The sequence below is a fragment of the Paroedura picta genome, chromosome 13, assembly GCF_049243985.1.
Source record: "Paroedura picta isolate Pp20150507F chromosome 13, Ppicta_v3.0, whole genome shotgun sequence".
Lineage (NCBI taxonomy): Eukaryota > Metazoa > Chordata > Lepidosauria > Squamata > Gekkonidae > Paroedura > Paroedura picta.
In genome coordinates this window covers 19,539,702-19,559,709 of record NC_135381.1, presented here as the reverse complement: position 1 = coordinate 19,559,709, position 20,008 = coordinate 19,539,702, and the positions used below count along the sequence as shown (strand labels likewise).

The following is a 20,008-nucleotide window of genomic DNA, read 5'->3' as shown; positions in this document are numbered from 1 at the left end:
CCCAGGCTATCTTATTAATGCATTAAAGCTGCTGTTGCCCACCAAATGCTGTTTAGTGTTTATTTTTGCTTAATTATTTAGTGTTCATTCATTTTGTCGACATTGTATCTGAAGAATTGTGTGTGCCCACGAAAATCTCAGACATTGAATAATACTTTGTTGGTCTTAAAAATGCTGCTGGACTCAAAATTTGTTCATTTATTTCGTTGGCATTAATTTAGAATCCGGTTTCCCGAAATTCCTTTTTATTTCTGAGCATTCGAAAACGAAACTAGCAAGCATTGCGATACAGAAATCCAGAAAATCTACTGCTGATGCACATCTCATTGGAAAACCTTCAAAGCTGTCTTTGTTCGTCCCACGGGAGAACTCATCATCTTCCTGCTCCTCTTGTGCCGCAGCGACCCAAATGCAACTGCAGAGGGCGATACCGCCTCGCAAACAGGGGCCCTCTCGGCCAACTCCGTCCTCGCTCGTCAATTTCCGTAATGCGTAAGGAAGGCGTCGCACGGCGTCTCCGATCGCCTTCGGCCTTTTCCGGCGAAGAGGGTGTTCCATTTCTCATTGCGCTCCCTCCAACCGCTGCCGAGATCTTTAGTTCCGGGATTTCCTCCCGGTCTCGCCTCCCGCCCGCGATCGTCAATTTCCGTCAGCGCTCGATCTGCCGTCCGAGCCCAGCTTCGGAAAGATTCGGCCGTTTTCCTCCCTCCCCCCCGCCCCCGCGCCTCGCTCGGTGTTCTTCGGGAGTGCTCGGGAGCGGCTCGGCTGGTTCCGCCGGCCCTTGTTGTGGCTGGGCCTGCGAGGTCCCCCTCAGCGGCCAGGCGCGGGCCCGGCTGGGCCTCGCCGCCCCTCTCGCCGCCCGCCCCGCCCCGTTCACCATGGCGGCCTTCGGCATCCTCAGCTACGAGCACCGGCCTCTCAAGCGCCCGCGCCTGGGCCCTCCTGACGTCTATCCGCAGGACCCCAAGCAGAAAGAGGTGGGGCTGGGGGCCCGCGGGGGGGGGGAGGGCAAGAGCCCGGGGAGGGGGAGGCGCCCCCTACGGAGAGGACGGAGGAGAAGCCTGGTGCCCCCTGCCGCCGAGTGGAGGAAGGGCGCCCCCGCCGGTCAAGGGGTCAGCGCCCTTCTGGGCCTTGGCCATGGTGCTGTACAGGGAGGGGGGGGGAAGGGAGGGGGCAGGTTTTGGGAGGTCACGCCCCCTGGTTGCTTCTCCCCTCCCCCGCAGGGCATCAGAGTGGGTCATCCTCTATGGTTCTCTGGCCCAGTAGTGGCTAGCCATGTAGCTGTCAGCGCCTCAGCTGTCCATGAGAAACTCCATAACAGGTGTCAAATGGACGCTGTCCCCAGCCCTCCCCACTGAATTGTCAGGTATATTGCCCCTGGACATGGAGGTTCAATTCCCAATTGCCCCAGCAGCTAGTACCTGAGAAATTGGTGTTGTCTTCAGAGGTTGACCAGTAGGTCATTTCCCACCCAGCGGTCTTGCAGGAGACTCTCCCCTCCTTTGCATGTGGACTTGCCTTGCATACCATAATGGAAGAGAAGGGTGATATTCATTTTAAGATTCTGTATGTTTCTGTGTCCCAGAAGCCTTTTTATCAGATGTGCAAACCTATGTTAGTCTTTATGGAGCTGGTTAGTATTGATAGATCCATGTTCTGTAGATTAGACCGTATTTGAAGAAAAAAAGGCACGTACAATAATGGGTTGTGTCCCTGATAGCAACTATCTACATACCCCAGCCTTGTTGGGATGCTCCCAAAGACAGTGCGGTGGAGGCAGCCATTCCTTTCTGGTTTTCAGTAGTTTCTGATCTTGGGAGTTTCTCCCCTTTTTTCCTACAGGATGAACTGACAGCTCTGAACGTGAAGCAGGGTTTCAACAACCAGCCAGCCGTCTCTGGGGATGAGCATGGCAGTGCCAAAAATGTCAATTTCAATCCTTCCAAGGTGAGGGCTTTGACCATTCTGATGATGCATCTACCTGAAACTGACAAATGATATTTTTTGGCTATGAACAGAGGTAATCAGTGTTGATAATTATGGGCTCTGTGTCATTTCCCCCCTATGTACACAGAAAATCAGATAACTTTGCAATGTACAAACTTTGTTCTCTACTGAAGAAATACGAGCTACAGATAATATTCCTGTTCTCCTGGGAATATGTTTAAATAGAACACCTGTGAAATGAACACTTTCCAGTTTTTTACCATGACAAACGCTTACCTGTTACCTTTTGTTCTCTTACATGTATTGATTTGGAGAGCCAAGTTTCTGAGGCCTGGGGTGTGTGAGAGACATTTGCTGGAGAAACAGTGTGTTGGCTGTCTGTCAGGGCTGGGATAGATAGAGGGAGATACAGGTGCTAGCTGCCTGGATTACAGTCTTTTGGCTATGCCGGGGCTCATCTTGGTCAGATCATGTAACCTGCATGTTTCTCAAGAAGACAGATCTTTCTCATGTGAGGAAAACCTAGGAATAGTTTTCTGCGGTGCAAGAAAGTACTTGTTCTGGTGTTTTAATACTGAATGAGTTTTAACACTTAAACTGCAAGCAAGTCTGCATTTGATGACTGCGTTGAAGATGTTGAAAAACAAGGAGATTTGGGTTTGGAGAGGAATATGAGAGGGTGTTTCAACAACTCCATTAATCTCTGATCGTTAAGACAAAGTCCCATGCTTTATGGCCTCTTCTTTGTCTCTAGATCAGTTCAAACTTCAGCAGTATTATTGCTGAGAAACTGCGCTGCAACACACTGCCTGACACTGGCCGTCGGAAACCACAGGTGAACCAGAAGGATAGCTTCTGGCTGGTAACTGCACGCTCCCAGAGTGCTATCAACAACTGGTTCAATGATCTGGCTGGGACCAAGCCACTCACTCACCTTGCTAAAAAGGTAAGGGACATGTGAATCTAAGAAAAAGGAGGTGAAGCTCTGATGAAGTGAAAATGGAACTTTCACTAGTAATGAAATGTTCCCTTTGAACTGTTTGGTCTGTTTGAGCTATCCCTATCCCAAAATGCAGCTCTTATGCAGCTTGAGAAACAATGGTTCAAAGTAAACTTCCCTTCTGGTCTATCCCCTTGGCTATGTGTGTCCCAAGTCCCTTTCACATTTAGCTCAAAAGTCCCCTCCCCCCACTAAAGCAAATCTATGGCTGTGCGAACTGAGCCTTTTTGAGTGTGTCTGTGGTTGTGCCTGCCATGGAATCAACTACAAACAGAGATTAGGCAAGCAGCTTTGCTATGTAAGATCCCTCACAAGGCATCTGTTGTGGGGAGAGGAAAGGGAAGGCGACTGGAAGCCACTTTGAGACTCCTTCTGGGATGGCTTTCTTAGCCTCACATACCTCACAGGGTGTCTATTTGGGGAGAGGAAAGGGAAGGCAATTGGAAGTTGCTTTGAGACTCCTTCTGGTAGAGCTGTTCTGACTGAGCAATAATATCAGGGCTCTCTCAGCCTCACCTCCCTCACAAGGTGTCTGTTGTGGGGAGAGGAAAGAGAAGGCGATTGGAAGCCGCTTTGAGACTCCTTCAGGTAGAGAAAAGCGGCATATAAGAACCAACTCTTCTTCTTTCTTTCTAAGCAAGTTTTACTCTGTCCGTTGATGTTTATGGTTATGTTCCTAAATGGTGGTATGTGTCTGTGTTTGTAAATATTGATCTTGATTCTGCTGTTTAGATTTTAACCTTTCAATTTTTTATTCAAACGGAGCTTTCATTTTGGTGTGTGCTGCCTTCCGTATGAGAAAAATTGGGGTAAAAATCCATTAAAAAGTAAAATTCCAAAATAAAAATGGATAAAGTCTTGGTTCTGTTGCTCCCTTTCTGTGGACTTCCAAGATTGGAAGGGGTTAAGAATCATGGGCTGAGCTAGGGAAAGAGGAGCAAGGGATGTAGTGAATGAGGACTATTTGGAGCAAATTGGGAAAGCAGCAGGAATTTAGTATTATTGGGAATGAGTGTAGGAAAGATGGATGGGCTTGTGAAGTTTTGTGAAGGGCCTAGTGATGGTTATAGAAGCTGTCGTTCTAAGCCATGAGAAGACATAGAGCCAAAGAGCCACTAGCTCTAAAGAAGATGTTGTGATCTTTGGTCTCCTTGGTTTGCATCTACTCACAAGCTGCCTACAAATGAGGTGAGTTACTTGGGACGGTCCCTTTGTTTTGCTTTGACTCGAGCCTTCATACTCCATCCTCTGGCAGGTGCCCATCTTCAGTAAAAAGGAGGAGGTCTTTGGCTACCTGGCAAAGCATACTGTGCCTGTGATGCGAGCGGCCTGGCTGATTAAAATGACCTGTGCATATTATGCAGCCATCACTGAAACCAAGGTGAAGAAACGGCACGTCATCGACCCATTCAGTGGTAAGAGTTTCTGCTGTTTCTGCAGCAGGGTTTTACAGAGGGCTGATTTGCCTTTCTTGAAACTTTCTGCTTATAGTTGCTGCATCTCATCTGGTGCTTGTTGGCATTTCCTCCCCCTTTTGCCAGGATGAGGCCACCTTGTGCCTCTAGCGTTGCAGCTTGGTCCCTGAGTCCGCAGCTTGACCTGGCATCCAGCACCTCACTTTCTTTACTCTTCCCACCATGTCACAAGGGTCAGTGTGCTTGGCTCCCCACTTCCTCAGGTCCTGCCTTTCTCCTTTCCTCTCCCTTTCCTCTTCTACTAATATCTGTTCTTCCTTCCAGAGTGGACCCAGATTATCACCAAGTATCTGTGGGAGCAGCTACAGAAGATTGCCGAGTTCTATCGGCAGTTGTTGGGGCAAGCCACTGGGTCTCCATCTGGTCCCATGCCCCAGGAGGTAGAGCACGCCCTGAAGCAGTGGGACTACAATGAAAAGCTAGCTATGTTCATGTTCCAGGTGAGATGGGGAGGGAAGGGAAAAGAAGTCTCTTTCCTTTAGCAGGGTTGCATTGAGTTTCCCCTCAAGCGGGAGATGAGACCAAAGGAGCCAGCACAAATTGGCTGCCTTCTCTCTGCTCAGCTCTCCCCCCATCTGCTTCCAGGATGGGATGCTGGACCGTCATGAGTTCCTGACTTGGGTGCTTGAGTGCTTTGAGAAGATTCGGCCTGGGGAGGATGAACTTCTGAAGCTTCTCTTGCCCCTGTTGCTGCAGGTGAGCCTGTCCCTTCTGCAGTGGTCAAAACCTTCTCTTGATTTTACGGTAGAAGGGATGGTTTTTGCCCCTTGCATATTCTGGACAACTCTGCCTATGCTGAGTTAGTTTGGATCAAGAGAGTGTCCTAACTTGGCACTGAACTGATTTATTTTCTCTCTTCCCTACAGTATTCCGGGGAATTTGTGCAGTCTGCTTACTTGTCCAGGCGTTTGGCCTACTTCTGCACCCGGCGGCTTGCCTTGCTGCTGGATGGCCCTGGTGGGCATCTTCCCCACCATCTCTCAGCACAGTCAGGGAATGCACTCCCTTCCACGCCTGCGCCTCAACCTGCTGCGGGGAATCCATCCCCTAGCCCTTTCAGTGATCTGCTTCTGTGCCCCCAGCACCGCCCGGTGGTGTTTGGGCTCAGCTGCATCCTCCAGGCAAGTTTGAGTGGGGTCTTGAGAACAGATTATGTTCAGCTGTCCAGCAGGAAACAAAGGCTCACATGTATGCTGTCCTGGGGAGCTTAAACATAAGCAAAATAAGCTTGTTAACAGGCAACTACCACCAAAAGTTGGCTTTAGGGGAAGTCTGCAAAGATCTATACTTCGTCTGGTATGGTAATTTTAACAGAGTGACTAAAGTGAACTAGGAGCAAAGACTAATTTCTGCAGAGTGACTTAGTATGGTGGGTGTGTAAGAGACTGTCAAGGGGGCATTCTTTCCTTCCTGGAGCAGCTAGGGAGGACTGGCAAATGGGTGTGAACCTGGGAGTCAGGTTTGAGTATGTTCAGTGTTTCTGCTTTGTCTGCAGAGTATTGTCCTGTGTTGTCCGAGTGCCCTAGTCTGGCATTACTCCCTCACTGACAGCAGGATCAAGACTGGCTCTCCACTTGACCACCTGCCTATTGCCCCTTCCAACCTGCCCATGCCTGGGGCCAATTCAGCTTTCATGCAGCAAGTAAGTAGCAGAAATCAGAGCCTTGGTCTGTCTCTAGTCCTGTGGCAAGTAGAGCTGCAAGAGCTTCATGCCAGCCTCACTACAGTTGTCTTTCATCCATTCTGAGCATGCTTGCCAGGACAGCATGCCTGAAAAATACAGCTGTTCACACCATCTCTCTTATGGTGCTTCTTTGCCAGGTCCGAACCAAGCTCCGGGAGATTGAGCAACAGATAAAAGAGCGAGGCCAGGCTGTGGAGGTGCGATGGTCTTTTGACAAATGCCAAGAAACCACTGCAGGTAGCACACAATAATTTTGCCCACATACCTTTCCAAGGTTGCTCTCCTGTTATCCCTGCTTCCTCTTTCTGTATGGCTGTTCATGCAAGCTTGTCTCTCATTCTCCTTATCTTTTGTAACAACAAGCTCTTTATGCTGTGTAGGCAGTCTGGTTGTTTTCTTTTCTGCCTGGAGAATGCTCTGCTCTTTACCTCTGTATCTTATAGTGTTTTCTTGTTTCACTCCAGGATTCACCATTGGCCGGGTGCTGCACACCTTAGAGGTCCTGGACAGTCATAGTTTTGAGAGATCAGACTTCAGCAACTCTTTAGATTCCTTGTACAACAGAATATTTGGCCTGGGGCTGAACAAAGACAGTCATGAGGTAGGGGTTTATCGGCTGAAGTTGACAGGGGAAAATGATGAAGAAGAAGAAGAAGAGTTGGTTCTTATATGCCGCTTTTCCCTACCCGAAGGAGGCTCAAAGCGGCTTACAGTCGCCTTCCCATTCCTCTCCCCACAACAGACACCCTGTGGGGTGGGTGAGGCTGAGAGAGCCCTGATATCACTGCTCGGTCAGAACAGTTTTATCAGTGCCATGGCGAGGCCAAGGTCACCCAGCTGGCTGCATGTGGGGGAGCGCAGAATCGAACCCGGCATGCCAGATTAGAAGTCCGCACTCCTAACCACTACACCAAACTGGCTCTCTCCATATGTGATACACATATTTTCTGTTGATGAGCAATAATGTGGGGTTTGATGATTTCATACAGGGTGATTGTGCATATTTATTTATTTATTTATTTATTTATTTTTAAATTAATATACCGCTGCTCCCCAACAGGTCTCACAACGGTCCACATGATAAAACATTAAAATACAATAAAACCCCCATAATTTACCCTGTTAAACAATAAAACAACAAGACAGCAATGGACCAATCCTCTATATTCAACCTAAACCACCTTGTTCAGCCAGGGTCACACCCTCTTCCAGTGAGAGAATGTCCCCTTATGTTTGAGAAGAGGGGGTTGTCCCATTTACTCTAGCCGGAATCTTTGTGCTGGCCTCATACGGTTGCAGGGTGTCCATTCTGTGACTAAAGCAGAGCTACACCTACTGACTGATCTCTGGCAGATTATCAGGGTTGGGGATTATCAGGTCATGCACAAAAGAGGGGGGAAGAGAAACTCAGGAATCTTAATCGCTACCCAACCTGTTTCCTGACAGATCACACCTGATGACGATGCTGTGGTGGCCCTGCTGTGCGAGTGGGCTGTCAGCCACAAGCGGTCTGGGCGTCACAGGGCCATGGTCGTGGCCAAGCTGCTGGAGAAGAGGCAGTCGGAGATTGAGGCAGAGGCAAGTGCAAGTTGGTGGATGTGGAGCAGAGCTAGTCCTTGCAGGAATGTTTTCTGGAAGAGGTTATCTAGCAAGCTTGTGGTGGGGAGCCTGTTCAAGAAGCCTAGTTTGCTAGTCAGTTCCCTAGAAATTAAGTAAAGGTAAAGGTATCCCCTGTGCAAGCACCAAGTCATGTCTGACCCTTGGGGTGACGCCCTCTAGCGTTTTCATGGCAGACTCAATACGGGGTGGTTTGACAGTGCCTTCCCCAGTCATTACTGTTTACCCCCCAGCAAGCAAGCTGGGTACTCGTTTTACCGACCTCGGAAGGATGGAAGGCTGAGTCAACCTTGAGCCGGCTGCTGGGATTGAACTCCCAGCCTCATGGGCAGAGCTTTCAGACAGCTGCCTTACCACTTTGCGCCACAAGAGGCTCATAAGAAATTAAGTATTAATCTGAAATCCAGAGATGAATTTTGAATGTGCCTGCTTGTCCTCTGCAGCAGCAGCTATGAGTGCCCTTGCCCCTTTCCTCTGGGAGCCTCATGTCCTGCCCTCTAGGCTCAGAATCCTTGAGAGGGTGATGGTGTAGGGTGGGTGGGAGAGTGGATATAGAGCACTGGGCAAGAGGGGCATGGCTGCCTCTGCCATTCTTCTTCTAAGAGATGATGTCTTGTGAGGTGAAAGTTCTTTTTGTGACCATTGCAGGTTGTGTTTGTTTGTTCCAGGAGGGACAGAAGTGGGAGAAGGGGTGTAACCTTCTTTCTTCCTCCCTCTTTCCTCTTCTCAGAGATGTGGTGACTCGGAAGTGGTGGATGAGAAGGGCTCCATCTCATCAGGCTCCCTATCAGCAGTCAGCGCTCCAGTATTTCAGGAAGTCCTCATGCAGTTCTTGGATACCCAGGCACCAGTATTAAGTAGGCTTTCTGCTGGGCCTCCTCTTAGGGCCTGGGTTGTGCTGCGCCCAGAGGAAGTCTGCCAGCCCCAACTGCCTTTGCTTCTCATGAGGGTAGTGCTTGAGGCAGCTGGGCAGCCTGGAGTAGTGATGAGGCGTGGGCTGAGCTGGGCTGGGCTGCTGCCTTCCTCACCTCTGTCCTCTTTCCTTGCTCGCCTGTTGCCTTGTTCACCTGTTTTCTCTTTGTCCTTCCTCGGCAGGTGATCCCAGCAATGAGAATGAGAAGGTGGAATTCTTCAACCTAGTCCTGCTGTTCTGTGAGCTGATTAGGCATGACGTCTTCTCTCACAACATGTACATGTGCACTTTGATTTCTCGTGGGGACCTGGCCCTGGATGTTCATGGGCCCCGTCCCCCCTCACCATTCGATGACACTGCTGAGGAACATGACAGGAAGGAGGGAGAGGGCAACAGCAGCATCAAGCTGGAGGTGAGATGTCAGGGAGGGCATGATGCCAGACTCTTGGGAATGTGTGTATTGTGTGTGGCACTAGAATGCCTCCGTATTCTTTCCTGTCTCTCTCAGGATATGGGCCTATCAGAGTGCCAGATGGATATTGACCAGAGCTCCAGTGTGATTTTTGATGACGTGGAGAAGACGGATTTCTCGGTACAAACTTGTTAGCATCCCTTTGGTTGGGCAGTTCAGACTTCCATACTTATAACTCTGCAGAGTGCCTGACAATTTTTCTCAGAGGCATGTGCAGGAGTGTTTGAAAGACAGCCTCTGTCTTTCGTTTTGTGTGACTGGTGGAGAGGGAAAATCCGTAAGAATTGTCATCCCTAAAATACTTTTATTTACATGTCTGGGGAGGCTATTGAAATCAAGGATGAAGGATGGAACCTGGCATGGCCGGTGTCTTTCTTGTGGTAGTCAACAAAGCAAAACTGGCCAGGTATTCTTGATGGATAGAAAAAAGCAATTGAGAGCTTGGCCAGCCTGGTCATTGTCCTTAGGTGTCCCCTTGTTCTCAGCGTGCTGTAAAGGAAGGACCTGTTTTGCTTGGGCATGTTGACCTGGTTGATGGCTGTGTGTTGGACTCCTTCGTGAGCTGATGTGTTGGTAATGTTCCTTCCATGCCACTTCACTAAACATTCTTGCTTGTCTCTACCTAGATGTTTTCTCCTCCCATGCACTGTGAATCCAAGGCCAGCCCTTCCCCTGAGAAACTGGATTCTGAGAAGGATAGCAAGTCTCTTTCCCTTCTGAAAGACAGGGTTGCAGATGGACTGCTGGCATCCCTCTACGAACAGCCACGGCACATCCAGTATTCCACACATTTCCCCATCCCTCAGGTAGGAGAGAAACCAGCCCGTAAGCTGGTTTACATGAGAACAGACTTCTGTGTGTGATAGTTAGGCTTCCAAATGCATAGAAAACTATTGTGGATTAAAAGGAAGACTGTTTGGTATGTAATGTTTGTTGTGTTTGGAGTTCCTCTTCACTTCATCCTTAGGGAGGAGATTCTTCCACTTTCCCATTGCCATCACTTACTTTTGGAGATCTGTGGTCTGTGGATTTAATATGTATTGATCACCTGGCTCCATGATGGAGCTTGTGTGCCGGGAGACATAACATTACATCCAAGTACCTACCTATTGAAGAAGCTGTCTGCTGAATTTGTTATTCACTATTCTGGCTTCTTTTGCATCTGTTTGGAGTGGGGTTAGTACTGCTGCCTCTGCATGGGGCGTTACATTCCGCTCGATCTATTGGGCTAGAATCTGGAAGACGTGGTTTCAGTCCTCTACTCTGCCACAAACCTAACATGTGTCTGTCTTCATTACTCATAATGCGAACATGCAGCAGAATTGCCTGCCGTCAGAGGAGAGTGCCTGTTGCATCTCTGCCTGAGTCATAGTACAAGGTTGCTTTCTTCTCGTGGGGAAGCAAATCCAGATCAGTGATGTGCAGAAATGTAGAAAGTTGGTAAAAGTGAATATTTTTGGCAGTGACAAAGTTTCTGTTTCTCTTTCAGAAACAAAAATTGGAGAAACACTGCTCTGTGCCAATGCGGCAACAGTACAGGGTTGCTAATAATATTGTTTAACAAATACCCCTCCTCCCCTTAGTGCTTTACTGACTGCTTCATATGCCCCGTCCTTGGCTCTCTTTGAACTCCTGCGATAGGCAGGGGCATCTTGTGTTGGATGCTAAGAAGTCTCCCAGTGTCAGTGAATAACACTTGCTTCTCTTTCCCTTTTTTGGATCCTCAGGAGGAGTCAAGTAGCCACGAGTGTAATCAGCGGCTGGTAGTGCTTTTTGGTGTTGGGAAGCAGCGTGACGAAGCTCGGCATGCTATCAAGAAAATAACCAAAGACATCCTGAAGGTGTTAAACAGGAAGAGCACAGCAGAGACAGGTCTGCAGAATGCCTGCCTCAAGCCCTGACTAAACCCTTGAGGCGACCTGTGCTGGGGAGGGTTGGGAGGATAGGGTGGTGTGGTTTGTTCTTTGGGATAGGCCAAGTATTAGAATCATAGAGTTGGAAGGGGCCATACAGGCCTTCTAGTCCAACCCCCTGCTCAATGCAGGATCAGTCCTAAATCAACCATGATAAGTAGCGGTCCAGCTGGTACTTAAAGACAGGGAGCTTACCACCTCTTTAGGCAGCTGATTCCACTGCTGAACTATGCTGTGAATTTTTTCCCTCCCGATATCTAGCCAATATCATTCTACATGTAGTTTGAACCCATTACTGCTGGTCTTATCCTCTGCCGCCAGTAGGAACCGCTCCCTACCCTCCTCTGACAACCTTTCAAATACCTAAAGGCAGCAATCATGTCCCCTCTCAACCTCGTCTTCTCCAGGCTCCAATATTAATGGCCTATTGGATTTTGTCTGGCTTGACAGGGGGAGAGGAAGGCCAAAAAAGGAAGAGGAATAAGCCAGAGGCATTCCCAACGGCAGAGGACATCTTTGCTAAATTCCAGCACCTTTCTCACTTTGACCAGCATCTTGTCACCTCTCAGGTATGTGACCTGTGTGCAAGACATTGGCAGAAAACACATGAACAAATAGAGATATGCCCAGCTGTGGGCAGTTTGCTACTGGGCAGCTGTGAGTCATATTTCTTCCCTGCAGGTATCTCGCAATGTCTTGGAGCAGATCACCAGCTTTGCCTTAGGGATGTCATACCACCTGCCTCTGGTGCAACACGTCCAGTTCATCTTTGATCTGATGGAGTATTCGCTCAACATCAGCGGGCTTATTGACTTTGCTATCCAGGTGTGCAACTTGGGAACTGGGCAGAGATACACACACACACGCACTCAGTGCATCTAACTTGGGAGGAGATGTGGTAACAATATGTCTGCTTTTATGACATCTGGCCTAGCATAAGCTTTGTGGCTGGTTATATTTCTTGTGATGGGTGACCACATTTGGAAGCTGAATGGGTTCCCTCCAGCCTAAAGGGTCCTTCATTATCTGGTCCCGTAGAGCTCGTATGTCAGAAACTTCAAAGACAGAAGCAAAATATTCCACTAAAGCAACATGGAAGTCAGATAGTATGAACAGAAACAAAAAATGTATGCCAATTTATTAATGTAATGTTTGTTTATACCTCACCTTTCTTGAAGACTCATAGTAGTTTACAAATGCAAATCCAACTTGTAGTAAAACAATAAAAACTATCACAGTGATCGCAATAACATACACAAATTCTAAAGTGCATCAGAGTCTTCTAGAAATTACCTGCCAACTCAGTTTAACAGAAACTCATGGAATTCCATGGCTGTGAGAAACGGTGTGGTGATGCCCTCCCCACGTCTTCAGGCAGATTGTTTTATGACATCTGTTGTATACCTGAGCTGATCAGGTGCTAGAAACATGCAATCAAATGCTTTCCATAAACTGCTTGCACATTCCAGGGCTCTTATTTATTTATTATTTATTAATTATATTTATATACTGCCCTCCCCTTGTGGCTCAGGGTAGTTTACCTATAACACAGGAAAGAAGGTGCGCACATTATAATTCAGAGTAATATCAAATGCACAACAGTAGTAACAGTGCTTGCTTAATAATTTATTCATAACTGATGTAAAAAGAAAGTTGTATGTGGAGATGATCAGTATATGCACCAAATGAAAGTCAGGCTATTTAAAAAAAATTCTTTACACAGCAAGAGAATTTTAAAGATGATAATATGCTAATTTCCACCGTACTCCTTTGGTACTAGATCAAATGAGACTAAGCACTAAAACACTGGTGAGAAATTATCAAGCCAAAGTTTGGAGGAACAGGGGTTGGTAGGTGTCTGGAGAAATCTGTAAGAAAAGTATCAAAACTATATTTTGGTTTGTTCTCATTTGGAAAGTGATTAGCCTCAAGTTTGTGAGAGGGGACTCGGTTAGATCCCTGAGGGCCACACTTCCTGGTAGACCCCCCATCCCTCTGTCTCTTCTGATAGACAAAATTAGGTGTGAGAGGAGTAAACCAGCTGGCTCCATTGCCTGCAACCCCTCTCCCATTTCATCTGAATCTTCTCTGACATTGGTCCCAGTTACTGAATGAGTTGAGCGTGGTGGAGGCGGAGTTGCTGCTGAAATCCTCTGACCTGGTGGGAAGTTACACCACAAGTCTGTGCCTCTGCATCGTGGCCGTGTTGCGGCATTATCATTCCTGCCTTATTCTCAACCAGGACCAGATGGCTCAAGTCTTTGAAGGGTGAGCTATCCTTGCTGTTACTGCTGCAGGGCCGGGTCTATGCCAGCGGTGCCTCTCCTTTTGAAGGCTCTGAGCCAGAGGCTCTTTCTCAAGGGTTCTTTGCCCTGTGGAGCTTTGTCTGTGTGGAGACTTTGGCTTTCTGAGTTTGGGCTGGGAGTGGGTTCTGCATTTACTTTCATTGCCGTGTATCTGTTCCCCATTCAGGCTGTGTGGGGTGGTGAAGCATGGAATGAACCGCTGCGATGGATCTTCTGCTGAGCGCTGCATACTGGCCTACCTCTATGACTTGTACACGTCCTGTAGTCACCTCAAGAGTAAATTTGGAGAGCTCTTCAGGTGAGCTCGGTTCTGGCTGCGGGACGGAATTTTGATGCAAATGTTAAAAGATATTCTCAGTTTAGAACCACTAGGCCCAGTGGGTTATCTTTCTACTGCTTGGTGAAAGGTGGGTTGTTTTAAAGCCCATGCAAATTCTGTATGATGTAATTAATTAAATGCTTCCTAATCTACACATGCCAATTTGGAACACCACTGGTTAGTGTTGTCTGTCTTCATTGTTAATTATCTGTTTTATGAATATTCTTTAAAATGTTATTTCTGTTGTTATTATTAATAATAATATCCATAAATATTGCTAATAAATACTGTTAAAAAGAGAAGGAACCCAGAGACCATAGAACTTTTTAATGTTCCATCTTAAGAATTACATAGATTCCTGTTCATAGACGGCCATTCTAGTAGTTGTCGTTGTGAGGCAGGAGTCCTGATTGTTGGACATCTCCTTTGATCTTGCCCTGTTGGTCTCCATCTAAGTGGGGACGTGGCATAACTGTATAGTCCAATCCAGTGTCATTACATACTCACCTGGTGGCCTCCTTTCACAAATAGTCCTAGCCTCGTTTTCTTTTATGGTAGTTGATGATGACTGTTTTTTGTTTATTCAAAGTTCAGACTTCATCAGGGTCCCTTGCAGAACTTGAGGTTGAGCAAAGTGACATAGTCAACACATCCTGTTATTTTTGCAAGGGCCATTTTTAAAGTCTGTGTCTTCCTCTGGAGGCATTAGGCCCTTTTTAAAGAGGTGGTGGGGGACAGGACTGCACAGTCAGCAACCCACCACAAACATGTCCAGATGCTGCTGTTGGGTGTAGGGAGCCTGACGGGCCATATTTGCTGAAGCTTCTCAACCACCATCTTTCTGTTCCAGCGACTTCTGTTCCAAGGTGAAAAACACAATCTACTGCAACGTGGAGCCATCTGACTCAAACATGCTGTGGGAGCCTCTGTTCATGATTGACACCATTGAGAACCCATCAGCACACAACTTCACCTACACCAACCTGGGCAAGAGCCTCACAGATAACCCTGCCAACCGCTACAGCTTTGTGTGCAACGCTCTCATGCATGTGTGTGTCGGGCACCATGACCCTGATCGGTGAGTGCCAAATCATCTGGGATCAGAAAGGGCCACTAAGAGTTCATGTAGCAGGCCCCTAGGGTATAACTTGCCCCCAGTCAGTGGCTAGGTGTGCTGACAATGCTTCTTTTTGTGTGCAGGGTCAATGACATTGCAATCCTTTGTGCTGAGCTGACGGGCTATTGCAAATCACTCAGTGCTGAGTGGCTGGGTGTGCTGAAGGCTTTGTGCTGCTCCTCCAACAACGGGACCTGTGGCTTCAACGATCTCCTCTGCAATGTGGACGTAAGGGCCACCTGGGCCTGGCACCTTCAGAAGGATAGGTAGAAGGGGGAAGTGTAGGATGGCATGCAAATGAATAAGTGGGATGTGTCTGGAGAGGTGGCATAGGAAGCCAAGGATTAGGGTGACCAATACAGTAACACAGAGCAATATCTTTGTTTGGAGAAAGTTCCCTTCTGAGGACTGGTTAATACTGTTGAAAATTTCCTTGGCTAGCCAGAGATGTCAGCCTTTCCTACCTTGTGTTCCTAATACTTTGTTCCTAGTACTTGCAACCTCTATGGCTTATGACAGATGGAAGTCTCCCATTAAGCTATGTCTTCTGTACACCGCCCAATAAGGCTTCACTTGGTATTCTGCTTCTCTCCCAGCAATTACTGTCCAGAAAAGTAAAGCAGATTTTGATGAATGCAGTTATTGGGGACTGTCAGCAGAACTTTCCAACCCCATGAAAAGAACTAAAATGATTATAACAGGGTGTAAAATAAAACTGAAGGGGATGTCTCTTCAGAAAGTCCCTTTTCTTAAGGCACTTTCCAGTGACTGGTGGCTTGAAACTGATGAGGGAAGCTCCTTTCTCATCCATATAGAGCCTTTCTCACTTGGCTTAAGGTTATAATGACACGAAGGGGCCCCTCCTCTACAACTCGAAGTAGGTTTGTTGTTTTGGAACTGTTTCCCTGGCAGAAGCTTTGACTGGATCCATGGACCATTGTTGAAAAATGCTACTCCCAGGTGAATGTTACTGTCTTTGTTTTAACAGCTGCACCCTTCTTCTCTTCCTCTTTACTGGCAGGTGAGTGATTTGTCTTTCCACGACTCTCTTGCCACATTTGTGGCCATCCTCATTGCTCGCCAGTGTCTTCTTCTTGAGGACCTGATTCGCTGTGCTGCCATCCCCTCCCTGCTCAATGCTGGTGAGTGCCAGCCTTCAGATGTTGGATGCTTGCAGGCAAAAGGAGGGCTAAAGAGGGCCTCATTCAGACTTTGCAGGTTGTCCTGTAGCAAGGGCCTAGCCCAGCCTGAAGGTGCAGCAGAGCTCAGATCAGTTGCTTTTCCCTTTCTGTCTGCAGCCTGCAGTGAGCAGGACTCTGAGCCTGGAGCCCGTCTGACATGTCGGATCCTGCTGCATCTTTTCAAGACCCCACAGCTGAACCCATGTCAGCAGGATAGCAGTAAGTACACACTGTCTACTAGCGCACTCTGCTGGATCTGTCCTCTTGCTGCTGGTTCCAGTAATGTTTCCTAAAGCTCAGTCAATTTGTAGATTTCTTGCTGCCAGCCCTTCTTGCTCTCCCCCTCTTTGTCACGGCAAAGCATTCCTCATGCGCCCCAATCAAGTTCTTTCCAGTTCTGGTGTTCTCTGCCTTTATCTTCCCACCTTCACCATTTATACTTCTGTCCTATCTCCTGATGTGGACAGAGCTTCATCGGCTGGCATCCCTGCTACCCCATAGTTGATTTCCCCAAGCCAGTTGCAACTTCCTTCATAATCTAGTTTCTCTAGTGGAGGATCAGGCACTGATCCGCCTTCTCTCCAGATTTGCCTTGTGGTTTTTCTTCACCACTCAGTATGCGTTTTCACTGCCACATGATACAGTGATGGCCGTTGGTTTAGATAACCTTTAGTTAGGCTAAGCATGTGGAGGAGAGCTCTGCCAATGGCTCTGAGGCCTGATAGCTAAATAGAACCTTTGCTTAGCCTATGAAGATCAAATGCAGGGAGAGAGACACAAAGGAGTGCCATTGACTTCCTGTCCTGCTTGAGGGCTTTCCAGGGGCAGCTGGCTGGCTGCTATTGGAGACCTCATGCTGGACTAGATGCAGAAGAGCTTTCTTTAGCTCTCAGGATGTGAGATTTTGGGGGTGCTGAGCACCACAGCTGGAACTGGCCAGCGTACAGACTGCTCCCTCGCTTATCAGCTGCCCCCAGGTGTGTGGCTGTTGGAGACCTTTGTTGCTTGGGTTGGACATTCTGCCATTGCAGGCAGCATCTACTGAATTCTTTTCTTTCTGGCCTCTCTGTAGACAAGCCTTCAGTGGGCATCCGGTCCTCCTGTGATCGGCACTTGCTGGCTGCCTCCCAGAACCGGATCGTGGATGGTGCTGTCTTTGCTGTCTTGAAAGCTGTCTTTGTGCTGGGTATGTGCCTGGACAAACTGGCAAGTGTGGGAAGGCCCTTGATGGGGATGGGACTGGATGATATCCTGCTATCGTGACCTGCCTAGTCTAGGGATACAGTGGGACATTTGGATGTGGATTATTGCTCTGAGTGACCCTGAGTTCTAATTGCAGGGGATGCTGAACTAAAGGGCTCTGGTTTTTCCCACCCGGGAGGGGTGGATGACCTCATGGAAGATGACAAGAAGCCTGCAAGCAGGATGGTTTCCATAGAGACAGCCAGCCTGGATGTTTATGCCAAGTATGTCCTAAGGAGCATCTGCCAGCAGGTGAGCATTCAGGGCTTTGTGCCTCTGTCTTTTCATGTGGTGGCACTGATAAGTCACAGCTGCAGCTGAAACTCTTACACTGTGGTAGGCATTTCTGAGGATACCTGTTGAATCACTGGAAATGAGTAGAGCAGGGCGCTGCTCTCCCCCCCCCCCCCCCCATACTCTTGCTTTTTGTTATATAAACTCTTAACCTGCGGGATGTGTCTGCTTTTTTGACGAGAGAGAGAGAGAAGCCAGTGGGAGGAAAGGGGCACTTTCTGACTTTAATCCAGCCAATGCAGGGGTTAGACTAGGTAGAGCATGTTACAAGACTGTTGGCTGCATGGTTTTGGTAACCTGCTTGATTCACCGATTGATGTTTCAATTATTGATGTAGTCCAAAATGAGGCCTGGCATGTCTTTAAATGGACCTCCAAAGTATAATATCTTCCTGTCCCCAGGTTAGTCCACAATGAGTTCTGCTGCCATCTCAGCACGCCTCCCTCCATGTGTATCAGCATCTAATGCAGACTTCAGAAGAGGCTAGGCAGGTTCTAGGCTGTGCAGAGTGATCGTTGTAGGCCCAGAGTCTCCCAGGTTGAGCTGGGTACCATCATACCTGTGAACCTTCTTGCCTGCAGGAATGGGTAGGTGAGAGATGCCTGAAATCTCTTTGTGAAGACAGCAATGACCTGCAGGATCCTGTCCTTAGCAGCACCCAGGCACAAAGGCTGATGCAACTGATCTGCTACCCACACCGGTTGCTTGACAGTGAGGAAGGCGAGAACCCCCAGCGACAAAGGATCAAGCGCATTTTACAGGTCCTGAATCCTTAATCCCCTCAGATGTTGGCCTCTGAGGAAGTTTATCCTGTGGGGAAGGGTTTGTTTTCATTGCGAATGTGTGTATTTTGTAATGCCTGTCACTCTGCTCTGGATTGGCACTGAGTATAGCATTCAGCTTCATGAGAGACTCAAGTCCTCTGGGCTTTGAAGATAGGTTTGAAAGTAGCTAGGAAATAGTTTTGGGAATATCAAAAACTGAAAAAGGCCCTGAAAAGACTATCAAGTTTGTGGTGAAAGTGCGGGGAGTTCAGCGCTCTGTCAGTGCTCTTTGCTTCCCCATCCCCAAACAAGCAGAAGTAGAATTAACATGCAAAGTAATTAAATATATTTATCTTTGTCTAGTATGCGTAAGTTATGCAAATTACAGAATTGGTGTCCGTTTGGCACAAATTTAAAATCTACATTACATTGTAATTGCCTTTTTTGCACAAAAGACCTGTGTTTGGCACTGATGGAGAAGGCCAGCAGTTGGATGGGAGAGTGGGCCATGGGGGAGAGCTGGCCTGGTCTAGGTGAAATCTTGAAGGGTACCAGAAAATTCAGAGTTCACACTCTGGTGAGTGGAGGAGAGACATGAACAGCAGGTGGTGCCTGCAGCAGGCAGATGGATGATGGCCACTTTTCTGTGCATGTTGCAGAACCTGGACCAGTGGACCATGCGGCAGTCACTGCTCGAGCTTCAGCTCATGATCAAGCAGACGGCAAATAACGTAAGGAAAAATGCAGCGTTTGGGGCAGGGCAGACTTGGGCTAAGAATCTTTTAGGGCTACCTCTCTGGTATGTCTGGAGACGGCTTCCCCACAAGGGCTCTGATGAGAAGCATGAACTGGGCACCGAGCCAGAATACAGAGGTTGGGCAAAGAGCAGGTGCCAGGTTTGGGCAAGTGAGTCTGAGTGTCCAAATAGGCGCTCTGCCCTTTTGTAGCAGGAAATGAACTCTCTGCTGGAGAATATTGCCAAGGCAACCATCGAGGTGTTCCAGCAGTCAGCTGAGACCAACTCCGCCAGCAACGGCATTGTCAGCATCGCCAGCTCTACCAGCACGGTGCCACCTAGCACCAAAGCCAAGCCCATCCTCAGGTCCGTGTGTGCAAAAGTGCACCGTGGGGGGGGGGGGGTTGGAGAAGGAGGATGCTTGCGGGGCCTCAGGAATGGTTTGATGCTTCCCTCTTGTGTGCCTGCCCCCAGCTCCCTGGAGAGATCAGGCGTGTGGCTAGTGGCCCCTCTCATTGCCAAGCTGCCCACCTCAGTGCAAGGCTACGTGCTGAAAGCTGCAGGAGATGAGCTGGAGAAAGGGCAGCACCTGGGCTCCTCATCGCGCAAAGAGCGGGACCGGCAGAAGCAGAAAAGGTGAGGGATGCCGAGAATGGGGTGGGGAGGCATATCCTCTCGGAAAAGCCCAGTGCTGCTCACACCTTTCCCCTTCCCACTTGCAGCATGTCCCTGCTGAGCCAGCAGCCTTTCCTGTCCCTGGTGCTGACATGTCTGAAAGGCCAGGATGAGCAGCGGGAAGGCCTCCTCACCTCCTTGTACAGCCAGGTCCAACAGGTAGGCACTCTGGTCACGCCAAAGTTTAAGGAAGCCTCTTCCTCTCTTAGGGCGGCAGATAAACTGAAGGGGGGAGGCAGCTTGACTTCTAAATTGAGATGTTGGCAATGTGTCCTGGAGATCCTGCAAATTCCCAGTTGTGTATCTGGTGAAGTGTTTACCTGGTCATACAAGAGTGGTAGTTTGGCTGTCCT

At 48.4% G+C, this 20,008-nt stretch overlaps 1 protein-coding gene across 4 annotated transcripts in view; it reads left to right on the top strand.

The window, feature by feature from the left end:
• Nucleotides 1–572: 572 nt before the first annotated feature.
• The window catches only part of MED12 (mediator complex subunit 12), a 31,849-nt gene continuing 12,413 nt past the window's right edge, over nt 573–20,008 (top strand). Inside the window, exons 1-31 of one of the 4 annotated variants that reach the window (XM_077307474.1) lie at nt 573–977; nt 1,843–1,947; nt 2,702–2,893; nt 4,203–4,362; nt 4,687–4,862; nt 5,008–5,118; nt 5,289–5,543; nt 5,918–6,064; nt 6,244–6,343; nt 6,571–6,707; nt 7,553–7,684; nt 8,454–8,580; nt 8,819–9,048; nt 9,145–9,228; nt 9,735–9,914; nt 10,836–10,980; nt 11,472–11,590; nt 11,703–11,846; nt 13,126–13,289; nt 13,494–13,625; nt 14,497–14,724; nt 14,847–14,991; nt 15,785–15,905; nt 16,062–16,163; nt 17,017–17,130; nt 17,284–17,438; nt 18,062–18,241; nt 18,904–18,975; nt 19,195–19,346; nt 19,455–19,616; nt 19,703–19,814. In XM_077307474.1, the coding sequence (XP_077163589.1) occupies nt 879–977; nt 1,843–1,947; nt 2,702–2,893; nt 4,203–4,362; nt 4,687–4,862; nt 5,008–5,118; nt 5,289–5,543; nt 5,918–6,064; nt 6,244–6,343; nt 6,571–6,707; nt 7,553–7,684; nt 8,454–8,580; nt 8,819–9,048; nt 9,145–9,228; nt 9,735–9,914; nt 10,836–10,980; nt 11,472–11,590; nt 11,703–11,846; nt 13,126–13,289; nt 13,494–13,625; nt 14,497–14,724; nt 14,847–14,991; nt 15,785–15,905; nt 16,062–16,163; nt 17,017–17,130; nt 17,284–17,438; nt 18,062–18,241; nt 18,904–18,975; nt 19,195–19,346; nt 19,455–19,616; nt 19,703–19,814 (4,482 nt within the window). In that variant the 5' untranslated portion in view covers nt 573–878. Of the gene's footprint in view, nt 978–1,842; nt 1,948–2,701; nt 2,894–4,202; nt 4,363–4,686; nt 4,863–5,007; nt 5,119–5,288; nt 5,544–5,917; nt 6,065–6,243; nt 6,344–6,570; nt 6,708–7,552; nt 7,685–8,453; nt 8,581–8,818; nt 9,049–9,144; nt 9,229–9,734; nt 9,915–10,835; nt 10,981–11,471; nt 11,591–11,702; nt 11,847–13,125; nt 13,290–13,493; nt 13,626–14,496; nt 14,725–14,846; nt 14,992–15,784; nt 15,906–16,061; nt 16,164–17,016; nt 17,131–17,283; nt 17,439–18,061; nt 18,242–18,903; nt 18,976–19,191; nt 19,347–19,454; nt 19,617–19,702; nt 19,815–20,008 lie in introns of all 4 variants that reach the window. The other 3 variants (XM_077307473.1, XM_077307472.1, XM_077307470.1) reach the window with 3 other exon arrangements.